Genomic DNA, 20,455 nt, shown 5'->3' on the forward strand with positions numbered 1-20,455 from the left:
CCCCAAACTACAGATCCAGTCCCATAGGGTTGAGATACCATGTAAAGTTACTAACTTTACATCCATACAATACATCAAAGGGATAAAAACACGTAAACAAGCTTATAAGGGTCTTAAAGCATGAAGGAGGATAAAGTTGGCAACTTTAAGTCCACAAAGGCCCTGAGATATCCAGTTCTGAAGCCAAATTTTCATATCATGCTCAAATCCAAGAATAGTCCCAAGCTAGGCTAATAATAACCATAAACTTTCATATAAGAAGATCTAAGCAATAAAATGCCAAGGTTTCGACTTTATACCTCAATGTAGCTGCAACACTGGAGGAAATCCCGGACCTACTGCCTTCTACTAAATATATCCTCTTCAAGCTTCTAGTTTCTTTCAAAAGAGCTCCAAAAGTCCCACTCTAAGCTCTCTCTCTCTCTCTCTCTCTGTTTCTCTTTCTCTATCACACACACACACGATGAGAGGAAGTGGGTGAATTAGGGTTTCTCTGGACGATGGGGGCGATAAGGGAGGATACTAATGAGGCTTAAGGCCTTTAAATAGGGCACAAGCCCTAAAAATTAGGGTTTTCCTTTCTAGCGTCTACTCATCGTGTTGGGGCCTTCCAACTCGTCGAGTAGACCCTTAATCCCGCATCCATTATGATCCTTACACGATGAGTTGGAGCTCCCCAACTCGTCGAGTTCCAGTCTAACACCTTAAAAACTTAAGAAATAAATGATACCTGAAACAAGCGTTACATAAAATGCCCAAAAATACGGAACCTTATGCTTAAATATTGAAAACCCTAAAATCATGGGTTTGGACTGACATACTGTCACTCCATGGCCACGTTTCTCCACTCTATGGTTTGTCATACTGTGGAGCTCTGATCTCCATTTTGTGGTGACGGTTTTTCACCCAAATTCATTCCAACTTCAATCAGCCATAACTTTTTCTTTTCAACTATGTTTTCAACGATCTTTATATGCACGAAAATGTATTGACAAGTCCCACAACCATATCTGATTACTTTTGACTTAAAACATACCGAACTAAAATCCTTAATTCATGAAAGAAGTCAGAAACATCATTTTTCCCATTTTACCCATTTGACTTCAAAACACAAACCAATGGCTTAGATCACATAACCAATATTATCAACATCACATATGGTCTAAATCCTATTCTATTGAAGCCTAAGGTTTTTATTTGATCAATTTATTGTCTACAATCCCGAAATAAGAAACTTCTCCAAAACAGAATGTTACACTTAAACCCCAATTTGGTAACAAACATCAAATTTGCAATTTTTTCATAAACTAAACATCACAACTTTAAGATTAAAACTTGGTAAGGTAGAAAGGATAATTTACTTTAGCAATTTGAAAGTGGGGGTAAAATATTGAAAGTTTGATTCTTTGAGTACTGGAGTTGAGAAAACCTGCTAAAGTTGTGCAATTGCGGTAAAAGAAAAGAGACCGACCATACATATTTACGAAACTACCCCCAATAAAGCGGCTGTTACGCACCAAATTCGGTACCACCCGTTGAATCATGTGTACGAACACACCTTACGAAAACCAACCCCGTCTACAAAGTACCGTCTATAAAATACCCACAATGACGATTTTTTACTCGATCTTTCTCTTTTTCGTCAGCCTTTGAAATTGTTTATCGAAAGGAAAACGAATTGCAACACGAAACCCTAGATCTCCTCAAATATTTTGATTCCATGATTCCATCTCCAAACCCCTCATATAATCCTGAGTTTCATCTTTAAAACCCTAGATCTGACCACCGATTTCACATTTCTTGTATCTCACCGGTCGAATTCGTAAGATTCGACTGGTTTTAGCAGCACCCCATTGGATTTTTTTTGTGTGAACTAAAATATTTGCGTCTTAAGGTTGTTGAGTAATCGGGGATGGGAAGAGCGTCTATAGAAATATCGAGGACATCTTCGTCATCATCACCGCCGGCGGTGACAACGACCTCTACATCGGTCACCGAGACGGTGAATGGAGAACATGATTTTAGGATTTCGGGTTACTCGCTATCGAAAGGAATTGGAATTGGGAAGTATGTAGCGTCTGATACGTTTATGGTTGGTGGGTATTCATGGGCTATCTATTTTTACCCTGATGGGAAAAGCCTGGAGGACAATGCGACATATGTTTCTTTGTTTATTGCGTTAGCTAGCGAAGGATCAGATGTCAGGGCGCTTTTTGAGCTGACTCTTCTGGATCAGAGTGGCAGGGAGAGGCATAAGATTCATAGCCATTTTGGGAGAGCATTAGAGAGTGGTCCGTATACCCTTAAATACAGGGGTAGCATGTGGTAAGCTAAACTCTGTTTTTGTTATATGATCACAATTATTAATGTATATTTTTGTTCAAATGATTTGGTATAATCTTGAAAATCTATTTGCTTAATTCATATATGTTGGGGCGTGTCTGGATGTGGCTTCATTTACCAGATTAGTGCTTAAAATTAGGTATAGTTAGACAAGTTTACATTCATCTCAATAGTTGGTTCGTTACAAATTTTAGGGTTATCTAAGTCTGATCATTTGACTTTAAATGATCAGAAATTTACAATCATCATCAGTTTTTTGCCAAACACTCTTGGTGGTGCTGAATGTACATAGTTCTATGATCTAGTAATCTATCATGAAGTTCTTTTCCCATGGGTAAGATCTTTGAAATGCTACATCTTTTAGTGAGTAGCCAGTTGCTGTTTGTTTGTTTTAATAATGCAGAGAATGTAATTTTGATAATGTTAGATCTCTTTGCTAAATATTGTCCCCTTTTTGAGTTCTTTAATGACTATGTAATGCAGGGTTGGTCAAATGTGCTTTATTTTTCTTCCCCGATGAAATATAACTTAAGAAATAATTAAATTTTGTGGAAATGTTGATGTGTGTTGTCTGACTGATTATCACAAAACAAAAAGCATCGGAATAAGATAATGAAATGATTAAAATCAAGGATATTTGAGTCATTTCACACCAAAGTCCTAATAACCTCGTTAGACTCGCATTTAATTTAAACATCCTACGGTATAGCCTTTTGCTCATCGAAAGCACAAGCTTTGATTGTCATACATTTCATCAGAGGAAGCACATAATATATATCCGTTTGTATGCATCCAGTCAAGTAAATAAATGCATACAACTTTGTAGCAACAGGGTTGAAATGGTAATTCTAGTAATGGTTGAGTGTGGAAACATTCTTACTTATATTTGCATTATAGAAAAGTACAAATGATCTCATTATCTATCTGAAAGATTCTAGGTGCACTATGTTCTCGGGTTCTTTTATGTTATTGCTTAAAAGGTATGCGATCCTACTACCTTTTTGTGACAGGAACTGCCTGCTTGCTAATGTATGCCTACTTATTGGTACATCATGAATCCTAATCTAAGAAATTAAGAAGTGGTGTGATTAATCTGTTGTTTAGGCAAATTATCCTTGATAAATTATTATTAAAAAAATATACAAGAGAGGGAAGTAACAGTTGAGAAAGTGGAGGAAATCAAATGAGGGTAAAGTTGTGACAAAGTAAGGACTTAATGTGAAAAGCCCCCTTTTTCCCAACTTTTCTATCAAGTCTGCTTTCTGCATCAAGTCAAAAAGATTTACCCCCCCTGTAGTTTTTCTGGCTACACTACTGACATTTCGATTCAATGATTATAATGGAATTGGTCTAAACTTTTAATATGGTTGGCATACTATTTAAGTATCTAGTATTTAGTATTTACGGTCTGCCTGATCTTTGTCAATTCTAGTGAAGGAAAGTGTTAATTCTTAATTTGAAATCATAATACAAATACAATACACACTCGGACTTTTGATGCATACTTGATTTTGGCTTTTCATGTTTATGGTTTTTATGCTAGTTTGTTGTTGAGAACTTTTGTTTGCTGATGCTACAGGGGTTATAAGCGGTTTTTCAAAAGATCTGCATTGGAGACATCAGATTACTTGAAAGATGATTGCCTTCAGGTTCATTGTTGTGTTGGAGTTGTCAAGTCACGGACAGAAGGCCCCAAGACCTACTCCATCCATGTGCCACCTTCGGACATCGGGCAACAATTTGGGCAACTCCTGGAATGTGGAAAAGGCACCGATGTCTGTTTTCAAGTAAAAGACGAAACCTTTTCTGCTCATAAATTGGTGCTTGCAGCCCGCTCACCTGTTTTCAGGGCTCAACTTTTTGGTCCAATGAAAGATCAAAATACCCGATGTATTATAGTTGAGGACATAGAGCCCCCTGTTTTCAAGGTAATATATTTAAAAATAAATAAATAATGTAAGAAAATTAGCATCTGTTATGAATAAGCTATATAACCAAAAATGTGTATTTTGCAGGCATTGCTTCATTTTATGTATTGGGATAGTTTGCCTGACATGGAAGAACTAACCGGCATGAACACGAAATGGGCCACCACATTGATGTCTCAGCATCTTCTTGCAGCTGCTGATCGCTATGGTTTAGATAGGCTTCGGGTGCTCTGTGAGACTAATCTTTGTCAGGATGTTGCCATAAACACGGTTGCAACCACATTAGCACTGGCTGAGCAGCACCACTGCCACCAGTTGAAAGCTGTGTGTCTCAAATTCGTTGCTTCGCCTGAAAATCTCAGAGGTAACTTACCAGATTAACTGCATAACCCACCCACCCAATCCCATTAATTAAGTAAATGAATCATGTTGCTTGTTTATCAGCCGTGATGCAGACGGATGGGTTTGATTACCTTAAAGAAAGCTGCCCGGAAGTCCTGACCCAACTCTTGGAATATGTAGCAAGGATCAGCGAGCATTCTCCTGCCATAAGCAAGCGCATTAATGATGTTATACCTGATGGAGTTGATGTTCATGGTAGAAGGGTAAAACAGAGATTGTAATTCCAAACCCCTTCCCTTTCTCTTGTTGAAAAAAGATCAAGTATAGGCACAGAGGTCATGTCATATTATGTCATGTAGGGGTTAGGAAAGTATGAATGCAATTCTTTCTTCTTATAAGCTGAAAGTGTAAATTTAGTGCTGTAATCGATTGCATGTTGCAAGCTGTTTACGGCTTCCTTCCCACTTTTTGTTTCCACTTTTTTGTTTACTTCTTAAATCGTTTGGTGTTATGTGATATGATGTCTTATCTCACTTTTCATTTCCAATTTTTGTTTACTTAAATCATTTATGGGTAGACACAGTGGCACTGTTAGCTGCCATGATCTGCATCCACATGTCGAACGGGTAAAATTTTCGACATTATATCTCCCTTATAGGGGTGTCGAACGGGTAAAATTTTCGGGTTTCGGGTAGAACGGGTATTTCCTTAAAGAAAATAATACCCTATACCCGACTTATATTGTAATTCGGGTATTCGGGTTTGAGGTCGGGTCGGGTAGCTATTGGGTATACCCGAAAATTTCTTAAATGACACTTATTGATAAATTTTTTCTTTATTTTTTTATTTTTACATGTTGGTTGCTTAATAAAGAATCGGGTAGGAAAATACTTCATACAATTAACAGGTATATATATATTAACAATACAAATCAATATAATATATATATATATATATATATATATATATATATATATATATATATATATATATATATATATATATATATATATATTATATTAACAATACAATTAACAGGTATATATATATTAACAATACAAATCAATATAATATGTTATGTACTTTTTTAATTCCATTATGTGCGATAGTGAGAAACTGAGAATTGTGATGACGGTTCAGAATTTCAGCTTCAGATTCGTATTCCCTTTGAAAGTCTGCGTCGACTGTCGGGCTGTCGTTCATAAGAAGGAAAGGAAGGGTTTTGTTTTATTTGAAGCGTACGTGACTGCATTGTATATTTGATATTAGTTAAAAAACGAATTCGGGTATTCGGGTATATACCCGAAAATATATATTCATACCTAAAACTCGACCTATATTATTATCAGGTTAACCTATTACCCGAATGTTCATACCCGTTACTAGGGCTGGCAATTCTCAACACGACACGCGACACAACCCGCGACACGACACGAAATAAATGGGTTTGGGTTGAGTTTTTCAACCCACTAACCCGCTAACCCACCAACCCGTTTATTAAACGGGTCATATATGGGTTTCTCAAAAATTAAACGGGTTGACCCGCCAACCCGTTTATATTCTTAATAAAAAAAATTATTTTATTTTTAAATGTATTTATGTATCAAGTATTAATATTTAATACGTATTACAAAAATATATCATTTATTCATAGACCATTTGACTGTTTGACATTATGACTCGTGGTGAATGGTCTAATGTCATAAGTCGTAACCTATAAAGCTAAGTTTGTAACATGTTTCTATGAATGTTTTTAATTTTCATTTAGATGTTTAAGACTTAAATATGTAAAATTCGGACCCATGAACCCAAATCTGACCCACGAACCTGCCAACTTGTGAACCTGTTTAAATAAATGGGTTGGTGGGTCATATATGAGTTTATGTTCCAAACCCGCCAACCCGTGACCTGTATATTTAAATGGGTCGTGTTTGGGTTGGCATATTTTGACCCGCCAACCCGAACACGACACGATTGCCAGGCCTACCCGTTACCCGTTCTACCCGACCCATTCTACCCGAATTCAGAACGGGTCGGATGGGTAGAACAGGTTTCAGGTTTTTTCGACAGGCCTACCTTATACCCTAATCCCTATCATGACCTCATATTGTTCCGATAAGAAGGCGTTGCTCCCCAATATTTTTCCGTACAATATGCAATGTTATAAGTTCCAGCTATGTCCTAAATAATGTTGGGTATTTTTTTCTAATACACATTTGACTATTATTTAACTTGTTAATTTTTTTTATATATTATCATTATCACCACCTATAAATTATAGGTGACAATGGTAATATGTGAACACATTGTAGCAATCAAATGCATACAAAAAAAGATAGTTAATATATTTTTTTTTACATATTTTTTAAGACTTTTTGTAATTTCGTACATTTTTTATGATATTTTTCTTATAGGTTTTTCTAATAAAATGTTTTAAATTTTGCTTATAATTTTTCTTTTTTTACATCTTTTATGATATTTTTTCTTAAAGATTTTTTAATATAATCTTTTAAACTTTGCTTTTATATATATTTAGGACATTATAGATATTTTAAAAATAACGTTTGAAAAAAATAATACTAATAAATATAGAAAATAAAATCGCTATTAAAAATATTTTTTCCTTTTAACAAATCAAATCAAATGATCAAATATATATTAAAAAAATTTGTCTAAACCCTTCGTTAAAAAACTCGAGAACATCGCGTTAGGCTCTTCTACAGAAAAATAAAATCACACCTCCCCGGGCTAACACACCTTTCACTTTCATGGCGATTGTGTTTTGTCCACCGTTACCAACCAGAGCCCTCTCTTGATCAAACCCAAACCCTAATTCCACAAATAAAAACTCCGCTCTGCATTGTTTACGGCGATTCCGGCGCTTAATTTCTTCTGTTCCCTCCATTTTGAGCCGTTGTGCAATGGAGGAGTTCGAGCCAAACCATCTAAAAACCCCGATGGTCTCTACAAGCACAAGGTTCTCTGATTTTTATCTCTTCCTTTGTATTCCTTCAATCTCCATCGTTGCTTATATGCTTTATCAATTTACATTGCTTTCACACTGCATTTGTTTGGTTCCCGGTAATCATGTACGCATGCTAAAATTTATTACTTTTTGTATCTGATATCATTTTCTTTAATTGGTTGACAACTTGACATATCAAAATGTTCTAAAGCTTTGCCCTTCGCCTACTTGAACTTTTATCAAGTGTTAAAGCAGTTCACACCATGTTAGTTTATAAGATGGCTATATTAATACCTGTTTTCTCCAGGCACAAATGTGCAGCATGTTTTCAGCAGTTCAAGAAAAAAGAGAACCTTGTTGAACACATGAAGAAATCCTATCACTCAGTGCATCAACCTAAATGCGGTGTTTGTCATAAACACTGCAAATCATTTGAATCATTAAGGGAGCATATATCAGGTGTGATACTTTGAGGGTGTTTGGATGTGCGGTTTTAAAGTGATCATTGTGATTCAAGAATCAGAATCCGAATTGAAATCACAGTCATTTGATTAAAGTGAGTGATAGTGGCCTTTGGTTCACAGAATTTGGAATTCAACTCCATTGCACTCCTGGTTTTTGCAATGAGTATGAAACTGAATTCCATTTGAATTTACAAAATCCTTTGATCATCTGATTTTAATGTCCCATTCCATGGAATTCAATTCCTCGCATTTACTCCTTTTTCAAAATACTCAAATATCCTTTTAACCGTAAGTTCAATAGCAAATGTTTCTCACTCATGATTTTTCTTCCATTTTGGGCCAACCGAACTCGTGACACAATTCAATTCCTTCATATTCCATTTCCTTTGACAAATTCAAGTTTCTCCCAAAACATTTCTCGAACCAAACTTCCCCTTTTTAATCAGTTTTTTTATGTGCTTCTGTTTTGTCCTACATAATTAAAATTATAATCATTTGCAAGACACTATGAAACTGTCAAATGGCAATAATCACTTTATCATCGCATCTAAACACTCCTTTAACATAATCTATCCATTAAATTTTTCATTCTTATTTACATTTTTGTATGGATTATGTAGGTCCATTAGCCAAAGCTCACTGCTCAAGTATATTTGCACAAAATGGTTGCCACCTTTGTCTGAAAGTCTTTGAAAGCCCTGTTTCTGTTGATGAGCACAAAGAGTTATGCCTCCTGACTGCCCCTCCCCCCCTCGTAAGTTGATATGGAATAATCTTTTCGATGATGAGGGCATTAACGTCTTTTGCACAAGCGAGAGATAGAGAGCAAGTCCATGTCCCATCTTTTTTGGTGGACAAGAAATGCAGTGTCATGACTCATGAGTCTCAGTTTCAATCTAATACACTTGACTTACATTTATTTTATTAATGTCTTGCAGGGGACAATGAATATTCCCTACACAGAATATGAAGCCTTAGAAGATGAAAACTACATGAGTAAATATCCTGAAGCAGTTGCTATCAACTGCCAAATGGTTGGGTGTGGTATCGATGGATCAGTTGATCTATTAGCTCGAGTTTGCCTTGTTGATGAAGAAGATAATATGATATTCCACACGTATGTGGAACCCCAACTATCTGTAACTGATTACAGGTACTTTTGTCTTCTGTGTTGCATCTTGTTCATTTTTCTTCTAGAATTCGATGACTGCATGTTTATGTGAAAATGGGTCAATTCAGGTTATATTTTCTCGATAACAGGTCAAATGGGTTAAACTAAAACATTTTGCTAAAAATGGTAACATGTCAAATGGTTTAAAAGTTTTACACTTTACAGCCTTCTAAGTTATTTCATTAAAAAAATCGGATATTGCATTTTAATATCGTCCTTGTAATTATATTTCACTTACTAATTCTTTACAAATCAGTTTCGGTTTTAGTGAAACTGGTTCATAAAGTTGATGTTTACATGAATTGTGAAATAGATATGAAGTAACGGGCATAACAGAAGAGCAGTTAAAAAGAGATGGTATGTCAGTTAAGGAAGTGAGAGAAAAGATTTCTCAAATTTTGTACAACGGAGAATCAATAGGAAAAGCACGCTTGGATGGTGGAAAAGCTAAACTTCTTGTGGGCCATAACCTGGACCATGCTTTGGATTGCTTGTTAATGAACTATCCCGAGAATTTGTTAAGGTTTTCTATATTCCATTTTTTTCTCTTATCAAGTTTTTCTAATATGAAACATGTATTCAGTTATAGTATTGTACTTCAGTTTCTGTCTTTTTTTTTTTTTTTAAATCTACCGAATCATAGCAATGAAGATTGCTTTGAATATGAATGTCATTCCTATAATTGGGTAGATTTGTCCAAAGTACAAAATGTTGTAATAAGAAGAAATGAAAGTGAATTAATGGAAGTACGTTGCTATTTCTTGCATCTAACACTTTACATTTACCTTAAAAGATCAGTATTGTTGTAGCAACTTGCCAATTCCTTGCTTTTTATAAAATCTAATTATTTCGGCTTTTAATGGTCAAAAAATCTGAATCAGATTTGCCATCGCTACAAAAGTTGGGGGCATCTGCTGCCTAAGCATAAATAAATAAATAAATTTAGATTGAGCATGTTTTTGTTCAAATGCTGTTTTTCTGTGTGTAGGGATACTGCGACATATCGTCCACTACTTAAAACTAATTTCATGAGCCACTCTCTCAAGTACCTCACCAAGACATATCTAGGGTAAGTTGCTTGATTAGGGTATTTATTTATTTTTTATTTTTATATATGAATAATCTTAACACGAATCATGAGTTTTAGCATACTTAATTTTGTTTTATCTGATCCACTTCTACTCATGTCACCCAAATATGGGAAATTTTATATTGGTCATGAGCTCTTTTATAGAAAATGGTTTCTAGATTACAAAATGTTCCATCAAATTAGAAAACCATAAAAATGCCATTCAAAAAAAAAAAAAAAAAACTATAAAAATAGGAAAGTTGGTAGCAAATAATGAAATCTGAGCAAGTGACCAACAAATAGTTGTGATTTAGTTTTCTAAAATGGGAAGGAAATAGTTACCCCTAAATTCGCCCAAACTAAGCCGTCATTATATGTATTATGTAATGTGAGTGGTTTCTAGATTACAAAATATTCCATCAACAAAACCTTACCCATTTGACTTGTCGGAGATAAAAGAATAAGATATATCCTATTGAAGCTCATTTTTCATTCTTTCTTTCTGTGTGGGGGTACCACACGTTGTCTGTACATATATTTTTTTTTTTTAAAAAAAAAAAATTGACCAAAGTTACGACTGTCCTGTTTACTTTGAACTTATGTGATTTTTTTATAACACAACACAAATTTATGTTTTCAGGTACGATATCAGGTCAGGGAGTCACGACACGTTTCAGGATTGTGTGTCTGTAATGAGACTGTACAAGCGTATGCGCTCTCAAGAACATCAAGACGAAGAGACTGCAAAACAAAACCACCTTAATTTTGATGCTCGAAAATCAAAGGATCATGATCTTCAGAACATGTCACCGGATGAACTCTTTCGGATTTCAACTTCAAATTATCAATGTTGGTGTTTGGACTCTCAACCACGTACCGCTGAGTTCTATGGTGTTTGAAGAAACCCTAAACATATTTATATATCATAAAAGGAAAATGGTTTTGTTAAATATCAAAAGGAATTCACTGAAATAAAATTATACGACTGAATATTTGTATTGGTTCTGAAAACTTCAAAAGACGAAAAGAAAATCAGACACGAAGTGCAAGTATCTCTGCCCAAGCTCAAATAGCCGACCGACTTCACAACAATAGAAAAATCAGAATGATCCCCACCCCATGATCTCCAAATCCAACTAAATGATATTCCTTATCCTATCCCTTTTCATGCATAATGACCCGATTAATCCTAGCCCTACACCTGTCATTCTAGGTGCTTCCTCCTCTGGTACATTTTCCAAACTTTAGGGACGTTGGGCTCTTTTGTTTGGGGACTCATCGGGATTTCGACCATTTTCCTTATCAATACCGACAGCTGAAGGAACATGTTTGTCCTCAAGCCTGAATTCAGGGAATTGTTGTTAGATACTTAGGACAAGCCGTCTTCCAAAGTGGCATCCTCAATGGAGCTGTGTTTCCCCTAAATTAACCATTAAGGACAAGTATGAACCGGATTAAATTGAATAAAACAAAATAAATCATGTGTATAGCCTTTGGTATGACAAGGACAATGACAAAACAATATGTTGAAATTACTAAATTATGATATTTTTCAATTTTTCTTCACAATGACAATATGTCAGATCCTCGATTTCTTCTTGCAATATGAAAATTAAACCCAAAGGGAGAAAAGAAAAAAAGGTAAAAAAACAAAGAAGTAAATCACAACTCGGTGGGGAACCCCTGCGTTGCGGGGGTCGGATGCGACAATTTTTTCCGTTGTTTGTTCAATTTAAGATAGGAAACAGTTTCTTGAGCGAAAATTACAGGGGCATATCCGTCACGAAATGGCGAGGGCTCTTTCGTCATTGTTCTTATGTTCCCATCATGTTGTCTCTCGAGGTCTTCTCTCTCGTAATTCATTACCCTTTGTGCATTTGCAACTCCACTCAACAAAGGTCGCTCGAATGCTGTTCTTGCTGTGTATTCTGCAAATGTTTCCTGGATTCGAAAAAAAAAAAGCAAATTCAATCACAAATTCAACATATTATTAATTTAATTATAACCACTGTATATTTAAAGTTTCCCCTAAGGACCTAATAGCAATGTAGGTAGGTTTTTGGGGAAAAAACTCAAAAGAAATAAAAAAAAAAAAATGTCAAAAAACAGGAAAACCTATAAATTGAAAGTACAGTGCTATTTACTTAATTTATAACCTACAAATTAAAAAAAAAGTCCTAAAAAATAGAAAAATAATCCTAATGGCAATCTATGCGTTTAGTTGCTTCTTAAAAAGGACATGGAATTTGGCCTCCACCTGGCGTACTACCTCAACTGCAGCAAGGTTCAATGTGGAGGGGGATGAACGAAATCCATGTTTACATACAAATAAATCACATCAATATCATTCCGCGAATAAGCCTTCAAAAAAGTAATAGTAATAATATTAAGCATCAATACCATTATCATTCTCCCAAACAGTGAAGTTGGAGGTGGAGGTTTACGGACTGAATCTGCACCATCAGATTTAATACTCCTTTGTATTAAAAACAACAAAGTTGACAAATTCGATAACTAATATTCCAGGTGTTCATTATTATCTTGGTCCTGAAAAAAAAAAAAACTTTTACTTTTAATAAATCTAGAATAAAAATAATGAAAACCTTGATGGCTAAACCAATCGTCTGAATGAGACGATCAAACACGCTACTCCTTTCGGCTTCAAAAGACTTCCATTGGATAAGGCTTTTGTATATAGTAAATGCAGCAACAGGTTTCCCTTGACTGAATCCAATGTCTTTCTTAACACATTCAATAAGAGCGGTAACATTTTCCTGCAACAAAATTTGAATGAACACAATAATAATACCACTATTCATCGGATTTAGTTGCAAAAAGAATGGATATCATCATACATGTTGATGATTAATTGGTGTTCTTTTAGCCTTGTTATCATAGTCATTATTCAAATTCCTAGTATCTCTCTTGCAAAGTGACGATTCGCCCAAAGAAAGAATAGAACGATAAAAATAATGAGATGGATTTACATCTTAACATGAGGAGTTTGTGGCTATTCAACTATACGCGCAGAGAGCTAAACAAATCATATTTATAAAGGTACACTCAAGCTCATAAATGACCTGCATCACCTTTAGCTTTTCATTTTCAATGGTCAACAACTTGGACTTCCTGGATGAAGGCAACAGTTTCAACTACCTTTTTGATAGTTTCAAGTTCCTTCATGAGCAACTCTTTAGTCTCTTAGAATTGAGATTGCATATCCTGTAAAACAAATTGCAGTTTTGCATTTTCCTGTGTTTTGGCTTCTTCCAAATCAGACTGTAAGAAAAATGATGTCATTGTACATACAATGAAAGACAAACAGGTTAGAGAGTTCACATAAAAGTTAAAACACAAAAGTTCATCATCTGCTCTCACCTTCATTTGAAAATTTGATTGAGTTGTTGATTAGATTAGCAAAAATTCAAACAACTCTATTGGAGTCCCCTTGAACTACCTTTGGCATATCATCTAATGCAGCAAACAGATCACAAACCATTAGGTTGACCTAACATTAAGTTATATGTAATTGCAGACATGATTTTATGTTTACCAGAGAGATCTATGACAGTTTCCACATCATGCTTTTTGCACTATACACTATACAGATGTCCAAAATAATGTTCAGGAGACGAAGGAGAGTTCTTGAACGTGTATGAGTTTGGCTAATTGTTGCGTATTGTTCGTTTATTAGACATTCATTAGATATAAGAATGTCTAGCTATCCAATGACTGCAGCCAATGGTGTTGTCACTCATGGCTGTCAAATGGAAACGTCAAAACCCAAATTGCTAACAGAAGTGTAAAAAAAAAAAAAAAAAAAAAAAAAAAAAAGATGAATCGATCATGAATAGTAACCTCAGATTTGCTAGAAATTGTCTCTTGTAGTTGCTAGATACCCCTGCTTTTCTTCTTGCATCCAAATGGCTGATTAATTCGCCGACAGATGAATAAGTGGGGAAGACGGTAACCAGGGCCGGCCTGAAGGCTGGGCGAACTGGGCCATTGCCCAGGGCAGCAAATGTAAGAGGGCATAATTTTCAGTACAATTTTTATGGGTTTGTATTCGTTTGAGCTAATTTTTATCCTCGATTAACTCCCTCAAACAGGGGCAGCGACGCAACGGCTTGTATGGGGGCAAAAGAAAATGCATCTCCTATTTCAGAACACGAGGAGACACGTCTTCACGCCATTTCAGAAAACGAGGAGACGGGTAGCTTGCATAATTGAAATCTGGAATGCATCGCTCTATGTTTGTGAAGAGTGGATTTAAAGTGAAAGGCTTGAAGCTTTTCGAGTGAATGTATGTTTTGTTGAAGTCCTTGAAATGAAATAAGTATCCAGAGTATCTATTTTGGATTGGAATTAGCAAATGCTTTTCTTATTCTGAAATGTTTTATTTTTTTAATTATTTTTTACTTTTGTGAGCATATTCATCAAAATTACCCAATGGTGCTTCGTCTACTTCCATGGCTACCATCTTTATGCTAGGGAGAAAAAGATTGACGATTAGCCTAAAGTATGTTTCAATTCGATTTTTGTATAACCATCGGTATTTGAATTTTCTAATATTATGTCTTTTTTTTTTTTTTCCTTTCGTTACATACATGAAAAAACTTGAATTTATGGGAGCATATACATAGCAATTCTTATTAATTTTGGCAATGTTAAAAGCGTATGCCAAATGTTCGATGAAATGTCTGAACGAGATAAAAAAAAAACATTTGTCACATATTTTTTATGCTGTGATTTTTCTAATCTATCCACCATGTCATGAAAATTCACTGTAATATGATAAAAGGGTGGGATAGATTTTTGTCATGTTACTGAAAGCTTTTATAATTTGTATACAATCTTATATCTTTCTTAACCATTTTAGATTTCGCCTTATTTGTTTGGTCACAAAGTGTTAGGATTTTATCTTTAAAATTTATTAAATGTTATTTTCCTGTTGATTCGAGATGTGTTTTACGTGTGGATTATAAATATGATTTTTTTGGCTTGCCTGTTAAACATTTACTCAAAACAATGGCTTGAATTTTTTTTTAGCTTGTCTATTATACATTTACTCAAAACAATGGTGTTTTTTATATAAATCCTTTAACATGAATAATGGCTGCATTAAAAATAGTTATAATGTAATATCATGTGATTATGTTAATATCTTATGAAAACATGTTTGTTTCATAAAAAATAGTTAAAATATATAATGGCTGAAATTTAAAATGAATGAATATTAAATTTAGTATTGTTTTAAAGTATTGTTGAGTTATTTGTATCAATATATGTATTTTCTCCATTGTATAAACATTAGGGTATTATTTTTATTATCTCGCCCTGGGCATGAAAAATCAATGGATCGGCCCTGACGGTAACTCAGCCGAAATCATTGATGATTACAACAAACACAATCCTAGCAGAGGTAGGCGACGGTGGAGGTGGGAGACGATGATCAAAACTAACTACCACCAACCAAAATCAGAGCAAGCAAATTGAAATTCGGAAGAAAAAAAACTATATTTCGATGCGTACAGCAAAAGTAAGCCACAGAAAGAAAACAAAGATTTGGAAAAGACAAAACTGCACAAATGGTCCTGGATAGCTGAAAATTACCATTTTAGTCCAAAAATGTTTGGACTACCACCAGAGGTCCAAATTTTTCATTTTGATGCGAGTTTGGTCCAATTTGCTTTGGACTTTTTTATAATGACGATTTTGTCCTTACTTTTTGCTTTTTCAGTTTTTATTTATTTATTTAAATATATTTTACAATTTTCATAATTAAAAATAAAACAAAAAAGAAACTACTACTCCAATCCCTACCCCACCCCTCCCCCTCTCTCTCATACCACTACCGGTTATGCTATCACCACCACCGTCCGCCATCAAAATCACTGTTACCACCGCCGTTAGTCACTGATAACCGCTACTGCCATCAATCACCACCAACATCACAACATAAATTGAAACTCAAGAAAACTATCATTATCTGATGAATACAAACATATTTTTCCTGATCTGGCAAATAAAACATTACATATTTAGTCTACAACCTCAAAATCAAGAACAACTAGAGATTTAAACCCATAAGAACAATCAGATAGAGTGTGGAATGCATAAGGTAATTATAGGCGAATCTGCACCTGATCTTCTTCGCATCTATGGATCTCTCTGTCTCTCTGTCTCTCTCTGATCTTCTTCCTCAAAAAACCCTTGTTTCAACGGAGTTGTACCTCTTCGCAAAACCCCTAGAGATGTCATCATCGTCACAACAAAGCTAGCATCTCCGACGATTTGCTGAAAACCCTAATCGTTGGCGGCATTGGGGTCGGCAGTGGTCCCCCCGGTGAAGATGGACAAATCCTCGGCAATAGAGGTGGCTTTACGTTTGCAAATCTTCGGCCGCAGTGGAGATGAACCCTCTGATCTAAAAATCGTTTAGTCAAAACCCCAGGTCACTGCCCTTCTCATTTCCGTTTTTGGCTTCAAGCTATGGAGACATTCATCACCGCCACTATCTTCATCTTCGTCGAGGTTTTCAGGCAGGTGGCATTCATCACCAGAGACCTCCCTACGCAACTGCCACCCATCATCTTCTCCGTTTCCCAGATCTGTTCACCAAGCTTCAACGACATAGGGAAAGAGAGATAAAGGGAGTCCTTCGTCTTCTCGAATTTCTAGCTCCGATCTACTTCTGTCTCTCTTCCTCTCTAAATGTATCTCTTCATCTCCCTTCTATCGGCTTCAAGTGGTGGTGGTGATGCTACCGACGGTGGCTTTTGGTGATGGTGGTTATGCTTTGATCGGCGATGGCTTCAAGTGGGTGTTTACAGAAACAAAAAGGCATATAACAAAGGAAGGGTGTTTATATTTTTCTTTATTATTTATTTTTATATATAAACTTAATAAAGAAACTGAAAAAAATAGCAAGGGCAAATATGTCATTTTATATATTTTCAAAATACTTTGGACCAAACCCGCAACAAAATGAAAAGTCTGGACCTCTGGTGCTAGTTCAAACATTTTTGGACCAAAGTGGCAATTTTCAGCTAACCACAGGGACCATTTGTGCAGTTTTGTCTTTAGAAAACATAGCAAATTAAGCGAGGGAAGCTTAGGGGTGTTTTGGATTAGCTTATTAGCTTATTGCTTATTAGTTTATTGCTTATTAGCTTATTTATGGTGGGAATAAGCAATAAGCAATAAGCATGGGAAGAGATGCTTATTAAAATTAGCTTATTTAACTTAATAAGCTGGATTGTATTCAAACACTCAAAGTTAGCTTATTGTGGGAATAAGCAATAAACACCTCTTTTTTTCCTATCCAAACACCCCCTTAATATAGGAAAACAAAGACGAAAAAGAAACATACTTGGCCTGAAGAATGACAAAAGGACGACAGTCGATTGACGGGACGTCTCCAATTTAGGCATAGTTGTCCGCTTCATGTTGAATAATCACCACCTGTCGACTTATTAAACGCGTTCCCCATTCCAAATCCCATTCCATAACAAAAAAAAAATTGAACCCTAAAATCAAAAGTTGAGAATTGATTAAAAATTCGATTTCATCAAAAACGATGGCTGAAAGCGAAAAAGTACAAAAGTGCAAGATATTCTTACCTGATCAAAAGTAAAGAGGCGGTGGGGAAGGATCTGGAGGAAGTGACCATCGTATCGCTTTTGGGTTTCAGAACTGATGGCACGTTGTGCGACACATCCTACACAGATTTCTCGGCCACCCTCTCCTCTGCTTCAGTACCTCGCCACCGGTTGTGTCCGAAGCGACTCCGTGAAGAAAGAGACAACATGGTCTTAGCGGGCTAGATAGGGGATGGAGCGGAAGATACAGGATAAGGAGGCGGTGCGATATTTTATGTATGGAAGGATCTGGAGATTGATAGAGATAAACCAAGAAGGAATATGATACACAAACAAAAATAGAGGGACCGGAAATATAATTTAAGGGACCAAAATTGGGCAAAATGTCTCATGTTTAATGTTAAAACTTTTCACAACTTTAATATATATATATATATATATATATATATATATATATATATATATATATATATATATATATAGCCTTAGGTTATTTTGTTTTTATTAAGTATTGTGTGCCAGAATGCACAGATCTGGACCAACGGATGAAATTAATCAATGAACATGATTTGAGAGTGTATGATATTACAATGGGGTAACATGTACCATATAATCACACAATTTTTAGCAAAAGGGTATTTTGGACAATTAACTACATTTATAAAAGGAAGTTTTCAGATTTTTAGAGATGATTAATTCTCCTAATTTAAAAAATCTGAATTTTTTAATTAATTCAATTTCAATTTTTACCGATTTTATTCTATTATAATATTTTTTGTTAGAATGATACTCTTTCAGAATTTTATTCTAATAGAATATTATTGAAGAAAAACAAGATTCTTGAATAAGATGTTGAAAAATAACAAACATTCTAATATATTCTTATACATCCGAACTTAAATACAAATTCATACATATTCTTACAGACTAAAAGTCTTATACATTTTAATATAGTTATAAATATTCTAAAAGAATATCAACAAAAATGAATAACATTCTTAAAAAAATAACAACATTATGCTAGAATACTCTCGTTCTCCAGGTTTTCTTCTTGAATTCTGAAAGAATATTGCTGTTTTTGGATGTTGAATCCCGAAATTCTGAAAGAATATTGTTGTTTTTCTTCATTCTTTGAGAATGAAGTATCACATATCTTTTTTTCATAAGTTACCTCATCATTTCTGCATCATCCTAACATACATTAAATTCCAACAGAATATCTGAATCATGAATATTTGAAAGAAACACATGTTCCTACTTACACCACCACAAAAAATAAATAAACACCAACTTTTAGTTTTTGTTTTCTTCTTATTATCTACAAAACTCATAAGTTTTTAGTTTTTTTATATAATTTTACTAAATTCAAATGGTTTAGAAAAACAAAACAACTAAAGCCAATATATGCAAAACAAGATTCTAACATAAATTGACTTTTATATTCAAAATCACTACAATAAAACATAGAAGAACAAGTATAAAAACAATTCCAAACCAATTACAAAATTAGACTTTTATAATCAAAGTATCTATTCAAAAGTCAAAGAGAACAATTGATATTTCTCACTATCTGATTCTTTAAGAATGGGATAAACAATTAATGTGTAAAAATTCCACTGATTTAGAAATGATCGTGTGTCTCTACGGATTTAGATTGAGGAATAATTTCTTGGATAGGAGGTTGATTATCAATAAGAGAAATCAAGATCAAGCTGCAGATAAAAAGAAAAACAAACCTGATGAACGACTCCCCCTCGAGGATCATCCAACTTCTTAACCACATTGCTTCACTCTTCCTGCTATTGTAATTCATACAGTTATCAATCATTAGTCTTAGTTGCCATTCTGTCTTCTCTCAGGCATAAACACAAACACATAGAGTGCACTTCAATATGTGTTATTTATATCCATTATTTTAATAAAACCAAAACACAAATACAAATTATAGTAGTATATGTCATCGTATATGCAATAACTAAGAACCAAAGACAGAAAATATAAATTAAAAAGAATCACATAAGCATTAAATCAAACCTGTGGTCTTGTTGTTCAATAGTTGTCTTATGGTTCAATATTGTCGGCTCAAAAACTCAAAATCAGATATGAAAAGAAAGACATAATCTTATTCTGATGACTTTAATCGAACATCTTTCAGGCATTCTATTTCAATCAATCTATTTTTTGCCACCATCTGTAAGCATGGAGGCATCAGGTGGATGGAAGGCGACGAACATGAAGATGAGGAAGAAGAGTAGTCGAATAAAGGATCTAGAAGTTGTTGTCATGATGGCGGATAAAAGGCCGACGGTGGTGCTCGGATGTATGAATCAATTTCTGGTGGAAATTAAGGTAGAGAGGTATCAATGATTTGAGGAAGTCGTCGATGGTTAGGGATGTTGGCTTTGTAGGGTTAAACTAATTAAGGAGAAATTAATTGACTTAATTTTTACCATAATTAGATATAGTAAGTTTACCATTATACCCTTTTTAATTTATTTAATGATTTATTATTCCTGAATTCTCATTGGTGCATTTAGGCACACACTATTTGCTAGAAACATTTGAACCTAGC

The 20,455-nt window shown here is 34.7% G+C and overlaps 2 protein-coding genes and 1 long non-coding RNA gene across 6 annotated transcripts; 2 read left to right on the forward strand and 1 right to left on the reverse strand.

The window, feature by feature from the left end:
• The first annotated feature begins 1,558 nt into the window (after window positions 1–1,558).
• LOC111886377 (BTB/POZ and MATH domain-containing protein 2) lies at window positions 1,559–5,146 on the forward strand. Its single transcript, XM_023882606.3, has 4 exons — window positions 1,559–2,325; window positions 3,923–4,271; window positions 4,359–4,635; window positions 4,716–5,146. The coding sequence occupies exons 1-4, from the start codon at window positions 1,913–1,915 to the stop codon at window positions 4,892–4,894; spliced, it is 1,218 nt and encodes a 405-aa protein (XP_023738374.1). The 5' UTR covers window positions 1,559–1,912; the 3' UTR covers window positions 4,895–5,146.
• A 2,139-nt stretch (window positions 5,147–7,285) lies between these two features.
• On the forward strand, window positions 7,286–11,280 carry LOC111886401 (uncharacterized). Its single transcript, XM_023882640.3, has 7 exons — window positions 7,286–7,590; window positions 7,886–8,037; window positions 8,663–8,796; window positions 8,981–9,195; window positions 9,527–9,736; window positions 10,202–10,282; window positions 10,923–11,280. The coding sequence occupies exons 1-7, from the start codon at window positions 7,535–7,537 to the stop codon at window positions 11,179–11,181; spliced, it is 1,107 nt and encodes a 368-aa protein (XP_023738408.1). The 5' UTR covers window positions 7,286–7,534; the 3' UTR covers window positions 11,182–11,280.
• Window positions 11,281–11,793: 513 nt separating this feature from the next.
• LOC111886402 (uncharacterized) lies at window positions 11,794–14,639 on the reverse strand. Of its 4 annotated transcripts, none has more exons than XR_006186650.2 (6): window positions 14,141–14,639; window positions 13,836–14,042; window positions 13,661–13,753; window positions 13,372–13,561; window positions 12,683–13,056; window positions 11,794–12,223 (listed from the first exon to the last, which is right to left on the reverse strand). It is a non-coding gene; the product is annotated as an uncharacterized LOC111886402 (long non-coding RNA). The 4 variants fall into 4 exon arrangements; XR_006186651.2 differs by adding an exon at window positions 12,540–12,556 and having other exon boundaries at window positions 12,683–13,561; XR_006186649.2 differs by having other exon boundaries at window positions 12,683–12,735; window positions 12,886–13,561; window positions 14,141–14,638.
• Between the last annotated feature and the right edge of the window lie 5,816 nt (window positions 14,640–20,455).

This window comes from Lactuca sativa, chromosome 9 (assembly GCF_002870075.4).
Source record: "Lactuca sativa cultivar Salinas chromosome 9, Lsat_Salinas_v11, whole genome shotgun sequence".
Classification (NCBI taxonomy): domain Eukaryota; kingdom Viridiplantae; phylum Streptophyta; class Magnoliopsida; order Asterales; family Asteraceae; genus Lactuca; species Lactuca sativa.

What these genes read in the sequence shown, in the direction of transcription:
- LOC111886401 (XM_023882640.3), top strand. Translation starts at nt 7,535, where the DNA reads ATGGAGGAGTTCGAGCCAAACCATCTAAAAACCCCGATGGTCTCTACA. An exon ending in ATGGTCTCTACAAGCACAAG is followed by an intron (nt 7,591 to 7,885) that starts GTTCTCTGATTT and finishes TGTTTTCTCCAG; the next exon opens with GCACAAATGTGCAGCATGTT. An exon ending in ATTAAGGGAGCATATATCAG is followed by an intron (nt 8,038 to 8,662) that starts GTGTGATACTTT and finishes TGGATTATGTAG; the next exon opens with GTCCATTAGCCAAAGCTCAC.
- LOC111886377 (XM_023882606.3), top strand. Translation starts at nt 1,913, where the DNA reads ATGGGAAGAGCGTCTATAGAAATATCGAGGACATCTTCGTCATCATCA. An exon ending in AAATACAGGGGTAGCATGTG is followed by an intron (nt 2,326 to 3,922) that starts GTAAGCTAAACT and finishes CTGATGCTACAG; the next exon opens with GGGTTATAAGCGGTTTTTCA. An exon ending in TAGAGCCCCCTGTTTTCAAG is followed by an intron (nt 4,272 to 4,358) that starts GTAATATATTTA and finishes TGTATTTTGCAG; the next exon opens with GCATTGCTTCATTTTATGTA.